The sequence below is a fragment of the Xyrauchen texanus genome, chromosome 34 (assembly GCF_025860055.1).
Source record: "Xyrauchen texanus isolate HMW12.3.18 chromosome 34, RBS_HiC_50CHRs, whole genome shotgun sequence".
In the NCBI taxonomy this organism is placed as follows: Eukaryota; Metazoa; Chordata; class Actinopteri; order Cypriniformes; family Catostomidae; genus Xyrauchen; species Xyrauchen texanus.
The window spans coordinates 1,313,302-1,323,301 of NC_068309.1; the positions used below are offsets into that span (position 1 = coordinate 1,313,302).

At 34.2% G+C, this 10,000-nt stretch overlaps 1 protein-coding gene across 1 annotated transcript in view; it reads right to left on the reverse strand.

The window, feature by feature from the left end:
* LOC127628184 (ral guanine nucleotide dissociation stimulator-like) overlaps positions 1-10,000 on the reverse strand; it is a 40,993-nt gene that overhangs the window by 30,710 nt on the left and 283 nt on the right. The window contains exon 1 of the mRNA XM_052104915.1: positions 9,787-10,000. This exon is cut by the window's right edge and continues 283 nt beyond it. Coding sequence (XP_051960875.1) covers positions 9,787-9,816 — 30 coding nt within the window. The 5' untranslated portion in view covers positions 9,817-10,000. The remainder of the gene's footprint in view (positions 1-9,786) is intronic.

Below are 10,000 nucleotides of genomic sequence, written 5' to 3' on the forward strand. Positions count from 1 at the left end.
TCAGAGTGGAACCGTGAGACACTTTAAAAGTGTTAAAATAACTTTATTCGGAGTGGACCATGAGACACTTTAAAAAGAGTTAAAATAACTCTATTCAGAGTGGAACCGTGAGACACTTTAAAAGTGTTAAAATAACTTTATTCGGAGTGGACCATGAGACACTTTAAAAAGAGTTAAAATAACTCTATTCAGAGTGGAACCATGACACACTTTAAAAAGCGTTAAAATAACTCTATTCAGAGCGGAACCGTGAGACACTTTAAAAGTGTTAAAATAACTTTATTCGGAGTGGACCATGAGACACTTTAAAAAGAGTTAAAATAACTCTATTCAGAGTGGAACCATGACACACTTTAAAAAGCGTTAAAATAACTCTATTCAGAGCGGAACCATGAGACACTTTCAAAAGAGTTAAAATAACTCTATTCAGAGCGGAACCATGACACACTTTAAAAAGCGTTAAAATAACTCTATTCAGAGTGGAACCATGAGACACTTTAGAAAGAGTTAAAATAACTCTATTCAGAGCGGAACCGTGAGACACTTTAAAAAGTGTTAAAATAACTCTATTCAGAGCGGAACCATGACACACTTTAAAAAGCGTTAAAATAACTCTATTCAGAGCGGAACCATGACACACTTTAAAAAGCGTTAAAATAACTCTATTCAGAGTGGAACCATGAGACACTTTAGAAAGAGTTAAAATAACTCTATTCAGAGTGGAACCGTGAGACACTTTATAAAGCGTTAAAATAACTCTATTCAGAGCGGAACCGTGAGACACTTTAAAAGTGTTAAAATAACTCTATTCAGAGTGGAACCATGATACACTTTAAAAAGCGTTAAAATAACTCTATTCAGAGCGGAACCGTGAGACACTTTAAAAGTGTTAAAATAACTTTATTCGGAGTGGACCATGAGACACTTTAAAAAGAGTTAAAATAACTCTATACAGAGTGGAACCATGACACACTTTAAAAAGCGTTAAAATAACTCTATTCAGAGCGGAACCATGAGACACTTTCAAAAGAGTTAAAATAACTCTATTCAGAGCGGAACCATGACACACTTTAAAAAGCGTTAAAATAACTCTATTCAGAGTGGAACCATGAGACACTTTAGAAAGAGTTAAAATAACTCTATTCAGAGCGGAACCGTGAGACACTTTAAAAAGTGTTAAAATAACTCTATTCAGAGCGGAACCATGACACACTTTAAAAAGCGTTAAAATAACTCTATTCAGAGCGGAACCATGACACACTTTAAAAAGCGTTAAAATAACTCTATTCAGAGTGGAACCATGAGACACTTTAGAAAGAGTTAAAATAACTCTATTCAGAGTGGAACCGTGAGACACTTTATAAAGCGTTAAAATAACTCTATTCAGAGCGGAACCGTGAGACACTTTAAAAGTGTTAAAATAACTCTATTCAGAGTGGAACCATGATACACTTTAAAAAGCGTTAAAATAACTCTATTCAGAGCGGAACCGTGAGACACTTTAAAAAGAGTTAAAATAACTCTATTCAGAGTGGAACCGTGAGACACTTTATAAAGCGTTAAAATAACTCTATTCAGAGTGGAACCATGAGACACTTTAAAAGCGTTAAAATAACTATTCAGAGCGGAACCGTGAGACACTTTAAAAGTGTTAAAATAACTCTATTCAGAGCGGAACCATGACACACTTTAAAAAGCGTTAAAATAACTCTATTCAGAGTGGAACCATGAGACACTTTAAAAGCGTTAAAATAACTATTCAGAGCGGAACCGTGAGACACTTTAAAAGTGTTAAAATAACTCTATTCAGAGCGGAACCATGACACACTTTAAAAAGCGTTAAAATAACTCTATTCAGAGTGGAACCGTGAGACAATTTATAAAGTGTTAAAATAACTCTATTCAGAGCGGAACCGTGACACACTTTAAAAGTGTTAAAATAACTTTATTCGGAGTGGACCATGAGACACTTTCAAAAGAGTTAAAATAACTATTCAGAGTGGAACCATGACACACTTTAAAAAGCGTTAAAATAACTCTATTCAGAGTGGAACCATGAGACACTTTCAAAAGAGTTAAAATAACTATTCAGAGTGGAACCATGACACACTTTAAAAAGCGTTAAAATAACTCTATTCAGAGTGGAACCATGAGACACTTTAGAAAGAGTTAAAATAACTCTATTCAGAGCGGAACCATGAGACAATTTAGAAAGAGTTAAAATAACTTTATTCGGAGTGGAACCGTGACACACTTTAAAAAGAGTTAAAATAACTCTATTCAGAGTGGAACCGTGAGACACTTTATAAAGCGTTAAAATAACTCTATTCAGAGTGGAACCATGAGACACTTTAAAAAGAGTTAAAATAACTCTATTCAGAGTGGAACCATGAGACACTTTTAAAAGCGTTAAAATAACTCTATTCAGAGCGGAACCGTGAGACACTTTAAAAGTGTTAAAATAACTCTATTCAGAGCGGAACCGTGAGACACTTTAAAAGTGTTAAAATAACTCTATTCAGAGTGGAACCATGACAGACTTTATAAAGCGTTAAAATAACTCTATTCAGAGTGGAACCGTGAGACACTTTATAAAGCGTTAAAATAACTCTATTCAGAGCGGAACCGTGAGACACTTTAAAAGTGTTAAAATAACTTTATTCGGAGTGGACCATGAGACACTTTAAAAGTGTTAAAATAACTCTATTCAGAGTGGAACCATGACAGACTTTAAAAAGCGTTAAAATAACTCTATTCAGAGCGGAACCGTGAGACACTTTAAAAGTGTTAAAATAACTCTATTCAGAGTGGAACCATGACACACTTTAAAAAACGTTAAAATAACTCTATTCAGAGTGGAACCATGAGACACTTTAAAAGCGTTAAAATAACTATTCAGAGCGGAACCGTGAGACACTTTAAAGGTGTTAAAATAACTCTATTCAGAGCGGAACCATGACACACTTTAAAAAGCGTTAAAATAACTCTATTCAGAGTGGAACCGTGAGACACTTTATAAAGTGTTAAAATAACTCTATTCAGAGCGGAACCGTGAGACACTTTCAAAAGAGTTAAAATAACTCTATTCAGAGCGGAACCGTGAGACACTTTCAAAAGAGTTAAAATAACTCTATTCAGAGTGGAACCGTGAGACACTTTATAAAGTGTTAAAATAACTCTATTCAGAGCGGAACCGTGAGACACTTTAAAAGTGTTAAAATAACTCTATTCAGAGTGGAACCATGACAGACTTTAAAAAGCGTTAAAATAACTCTATTCAGAGTGGAACCGTGAGACACTTTATAAAGTGTTAAAATAACTCTATTCAGAGCGGAACCGTGAGACACTTTCAAAAGAGTTAAAATAACTATTCAGAGTGGAACCATGACACAGTTTAAAAAGCGTTAAAATAACTCTATTCAGAGTGCAACCATGAGACACTTTAGAAAGAGTTAAAATAACTCTATTCAGAGCGGAACCGTGAGACAATTTAGAAAGAGATATAATAACTCTATTCAGAGTGGAACCCTGAGACACTTTAAAAAGTGTTAAAATAACTCTATTCAGAGTGGAACCATGAGACACTTTAAAAAGAGTTAAAATAACTCTATTCAGAGCGGAACCGTGAGACACTTTAAAAGTGTTAAAATAACTTTATTCGGAGTAGAACCGTGACACACTTTAAAAAGAGTTAAAATAACTCTATTCAGAGTGGAACCGTGAGACACTTTATAAAGCGTTAAAATAACTCTATTCAGTGGAACCATGAGACACTTTCAAAAGAGTTAAAATAACTCTATTCGAGTGGAACCATGAGACACTTTAAAAAGCGTTAAAATAACTCTATTCGGAGTGGAACCATGAGACACTTTAAAAAGCGTTAAAATAACTCTATTCAGAGCGGAACCGTGAGACACTTTAAAAAGAGTTAAAATAACTCTATTCAGAGTGGAACCATGAGACACTTTATAAAGAGTTAAAATAACTCTATTCAGAGTGGAACCGTGAGACACTTTATAAAGAGTTAAAATAACTCTATTCAGAGTGGAACCATGAGACACTTTAAAAAGCGTTAAAATAACTCTATTCAGAGCTGAACCGTGAGACACTTTAAAAGTGTTAAAATAACTCTATTCAGAGCTGAACCGTGAGACACTTTAAAAGTGTTAAAATAACTTTATTCGGAGTGGACCATGAGACACTTTAAAAAGAGTTAAAATAACTCTATTCAGAGTGGAACCATGACACACTTTATAAAGTGTTAAAATAACTCTATTCAGAGTGGAACCGTGAGACACTTTCAAAAGAGTTAAAATAACTATTCAGAGTGGAACCATGAGACACTTTAAAAGCGTTAAAATAACTCTATTCAGAGCGGAACCATGAGACACTTTCAAAAGAGTTAAAATAACTCTATTCAGAGCGGAACCATGACACACTTTAAAAAGCGTTAAAATAACTCTATTCAGAGCGGAACCGTGAGACACTTTAAAAGTGTTAAAATAACTTTATTCGGAGTGGACCATGAGACACTTTAAAAAGAGTTAAAATAACTCTATTCAGAGTGGAACCATGACACACTTTAAAAAGCGTTAAAATAACTCTATTCAGAGTGGAACCATGATACACTTTAAAAAGAGTTAAAATAACTCTATTCAGAGTGGAACCATGACACACTTTAAAAAGCGTTAAAATAACTCTATTCAGAGTGGAACCATGAGACACTTTCAAAAGAGTTAAAATAACTCTATTCAGAGTGGAACCATGAGACACTTTATAAAGCGTTAAAATAACTCTATTCAGAGTGGAACCATGATACACTTTAAAAAGAGTTAAAATAACTCTATTCAGAGTGGAACCATGAGACACTTTAAAATGAGTTAAAATAACTCTATTCAGAGTGGAACCGTGAGACACTTTTAAAAGCGTTAAAATAACTCTATTCAGAGCGGAACCGTGAGACACTTTACAAGTGTTAAATAACTCTATTCAGAGTGGAACCATGACACACTTTAAAAAGAGTTAAAATAACTCTATTCAGAGCGGAACCGTGAGACACTTTAAAAGTGTTAAAATAACTTTATTCGAGTGGACCATGAGACACTTTAAAAAGAGTTAAAATAACTCTATTCAGAGTGGAACCATGACACACTTTAAAAAGAGTTAAAATAACTCTATTCAGAGCGGAACCATCAGACACTTTAAAAAGAGTTAAAATAACTCTATTCAGAGCGGAACCATGAGACACTTTAAAAGCGTTAAAATAACTCTATTCAGAGCGGAACCGTGAGACACTTTAAAAGTGTTAAAATAACTCTATTCAGAGCGGAACCATGACACACTTTAAAAAGCGTTAAAATAACTCTATTCAGGGTGGAACCATGACACACTTTAAAAAGCGTTAAAATAACTCTATTCAGGGTGGAACCTTGAGACACTTTAAAAGTGTTAAAATAAGTTTATTCGGAGCGGGACCATGAGACACTTTCAAAAGAGTTAAAATAACTATTCAGAGCGGAACCATGACACACTTTAAAAAGAGTTAAAATAACTCTATTCAGAGCGGAACCATGACACACTTTAAAAAGAGTTAAAATAACTATTCAGAGTGGAACCATGACACAGTTTAAAAAGCGTTAAAATAACTCTATTCAGAGTGGAACCATGAGACACTTTAGAAAGAGTTAAAATAACTCTATTCAGAGCGGAACCGTGAGACAATTTAGAAAGAGATATAATAACTCTATTCAGAGTGGAACCCTGAGACACTTTAAAAAGTGTTAAAATAACTCTATTCAGAGTGGAACCATGAGACACTTTAAAAAGAGTTAAAATAACTCTATTCAGAGCGGAACCGTGAGACACTTTAAAAGTGTTAAAATAACTTTATTCGGAGTAGAACCGTGACACACTTTAAAAAGAGTTAAAATAACTCTATTCAGAGTGGAACCGTGAGACACTTTATAAAGCGTTAAAATAACTCTATTCAGTGGAACCATGAGACACTTTCAAAAGAGTTAAAATAACTCTATTCGGAGTGGAACCATGAGACACTTTAAAAAGCGTTAAAATAACTCTATTCGGAGTGGAACCATGAGACACTTTAAAAAGCGTTAAAATAACTCTATTCAGAGCGGAACCGTGAGACACTTTAAAAAGAGTTAAAATAACTCTATTCAGAGTGGAACCATGAGACACTTTATAAAGAGTTAAAATAACTCTATTCAGAGTGGAACCGTGAGACACTTTATAAAGAGTTAAAATAACTCTATTCAGAGTGGAACCATGAGACACTTTAAAAGCGTTAAAATAACTCTATTCAGAGCTGAACCGTGAGACACTTTAAAAGTGTTAAAATAACTCTATTCAGAGCTGAACCGTGAGACACTTTAAAAGTGTTAAAATAACTTTATTCGGAGTGGACCATGAGACACTTTAAAAAGAGTTAAAATAACTCTATTCAGAGTGGAACCATGACACACTTTATAAAGTGTTAAAATAACTCTATTCAGAGTGGAACCGTGAGACACTTTCAAAAGAGTTAAAATAACTATTCAGAGTGGAACCATGAGACACTTTAAAAGTGTTAAAATAACTTTATTCGGAGTGGACCATGAGACACTTTAAAAAGAGTTAAAATAACTCTATTCAGAGGAACCATGACACACTTTAAAAGCGTTAAAATAACTCTATTCAGAGCGGAACCGTGAGACACTTTAAAAGTGTTAAAATAACTTTATTCGGAGTGGACCATGAGACACTTTAAAAAGAGTTAAAATAACTCTATTCAGAGTGGAACCATGACACACTTTAAAAAGCGTTAAAATAACTCTATTCAGAGTGGAACCATGATACACTTTAAAAAGAGTTAAAATAACTCTATTCAGAGTGGAACCATGACACACTTTAAAAAGCGTTAAAATAACTCTATTCAGAGTGGAACCATGAGACACTTTCAAAAGAGTTAAAATAACTCTATTCAGAGTGGAACCATGAGACACTTTATAAAGCTGCTAAAATAACTCTATTCAGAGTGGAACCATGATACACTTTAAAAAGAGTTAAAATAACTCTATTCAGAGTGGAACCATGAGACACTTTAAAATGAGTTAAAATAACTCTATTCAGAGTGGAACCGTGAGACACTTTTAAAAGCGTTAAAATAACTCTATTCAGAGCGGAACCGTGAGACACTTTACAAGTGTTAAATAACTCTATTCAGAGTGGAACCATGACACACTTTAAAAAGAGTTAAAATAACTCTATTCAGAGCGGAACCGTGAGACACTTTAAAAGTGTTAAAATAACTTTATTCGAGTGGACCATGAGACACTTTAAAAAGAGTTAAAATAACTCTATTCAGAGTGGAACCATGACACACTTTAAAAAGAGTTAAAATAACTCTATTCAGAGCGGAACCATCAGACACTTTAAAAAGAGTTAAAATAACTCTATTCAGAGCGGAACCATGAGACACTTTAAAAGCGTTAAAATAACTCTATTCAGAGCGGAACCGTGAGACACTTTAAAAGTGTTAAAATAACTCTATTCAGAGCGGAACCATGACACACTTTAAAAGCGTTAAAATAACTCTATTCAGGGTGGAACCATGACACACTTTAAAAAGCGTTAAAATAACTCTATTCAGGGTGGAACCTTGAGACACTTTAAAAGTGTTAAAATAAGTTTATTCGAGCGGACCATGAGACACTTTCAAAAGAGTTAAAATAACTATTCAGAGCGGAACCATGACACACTTTAAAAAGAGTTAAAATAACTCTATTCAGAGCGGAACCATGACACACTTTAAAAAGAGTTAAAATAACTATTCAGAGTGGAACCATGACACAGTTTAAAAAGCGTTAAAATAACTCTATTCAGAGTGGAACCATGAGACACTTTAGAAAGAGTTAAAATAACTCTATTCAGAGCGAACCGTGAGACAATTTAGAAAGAGATATAATAACTCTATTCAGAGCGGAACCATGAGACACTTTAAAAGTGTTAAAATAACTTTATTCAGAGTGGAACCATGAGACACTTTAAAAAGAGTTAAAATAACTCTATTCAGAGCGGAACCGTGAGACACTTTAAAAGTGTTAAAATAACTTTATTCGGAGTAGAACCGTGACACACTTTAAAAAGAGTTAAAATAACTCTATTCAGAGTGGAACCGTGAGACACTTTATAAAGCGTTAAAATAACTCTATTCAGTGGAACCATGAGACACTTTCAAAAGAGTTAAAATAACTCTATTCAGAGTGGAACCATGAGACACTTTAAAAAGCGTTAAAATAACTCTATTCAGAGTGGAACCATGAGACACTTTAAAAAGCAGTTAAAATAACTCTATTCAGAGCGGAACCGTGAGACACTTTAAAAAGAGTTAAAATAACTCTATTCAGAGTGGAACCATGAGACACTTTATAAAGAGTTAAAATAACTCTATTCAGAGTGGAACCATGAGACACTTTATAAAGAGTTAAAATAACTCTATTCAGAGTGGAACCATGAGACACTTTAAAAAGCGTTAAAATAACTCTATTCAGAGCTGAACCGTGAGACACTTTAAAAGTGTTAAAATAACTCTATTCAGAGCTGAACCGTGAGACACTTTAAAAGTGTTAAAATAACTCTATTCAGAGTGGAACCATGACACACTTTATAAAGCGTTAAAATAACTCTATTCAGAGCGGAACCGTGAGACACTTTAAAAGTGTTAAAATAACTCTATTCAGAGCGGAACCATGACACACTTTATAAAGCGTTAAAATAACTCTATTCAGAGTGGAACCGTGAGACACTTTAAAAGTGTTAAAATAACTCTATTCAGAGTGGAACCATGATACACTTTATAAAGCGTTAAAATAACTCTATTCAGAGTGGAACCGTGAGACACTTTATAAAGCGTTAAAATAACTCTATTCAGAGTGGAACCATGAGACACTTTAAAAGTGTTAAAATAACTCTATTCAGAGTGGAACCATGATACACTTTATAAAGCGTTAATATGAACTCTGATAGTGTTATTTTGAGTACACAGATTTTGAGTTGTAGTAACAAATCTAAAAGGGAAATGAAAAATGCAGACAGCAGTCAGGCTCGTGTCTCAGGAAGTTAAATGCAAAGATTTTTTATTAACAAAAGATGAAATATTGATGTGTTTCTCACCCACACCTATCATATCACTTCTGGAGTCATGGATTAAACCACTGGAGTCTTCTGGATTACTTTTATGCTGCCTTTATGTGCTTTTTGTAGCTTTAAAGAGCTGGTCACCATTCACTTGCACTTGCAGAAGAAAGAAAGTCATTCACATCTGGGATGGCATGAGGGTGAATAAATGATGACAGAATTTAAATATGTAGGTGAACTGTCCCTTTAAGACAGATTCCTGACAACAAATGTCCAGAGAGAAAATTCAAGCATTTCTCCATTAATGTTTCATAACGGAAGTGTGTTATTTCAGTGATGACGATCAAAGGTTGATGTTTATGATCAGTGTTTGAAGCTGCATGTGAACCGACTTGATATCATGATATCTGAATCATTCTAGTTTTATTTGTACTTTGAACCCACAGTCTGAAACAACACACACATACTGTACAGTCTGATAGGACACCATAATATGAGAATATGATCTTAAAATGCGACATTACCGTCTAATAACAGTACAGGACTCGGTCCACATGTTTCTGAATCACTGTGTTTGATTCACTCATTCAGGATTTGTTTGTATTTTTCAGGAGAAATGAACACAAAGACACACATGTGTGAGAGAGATACCTGTGACTCCAGCATCGTCATCATCTTCATCAGCTCTTCATCATCATCATCATCATCGTGTGTGTTTGCAGGAGCACATTCATTCCAGAACCGAATCAGAACCAGAAGAATGCTCGTGTTCTTTGATTCAGCACAATAACAATACACGGGCTGATCATGTAAATAAACAGTAATAACAGATCATTTACATGAACAGGATCCCATCAATAAAAGC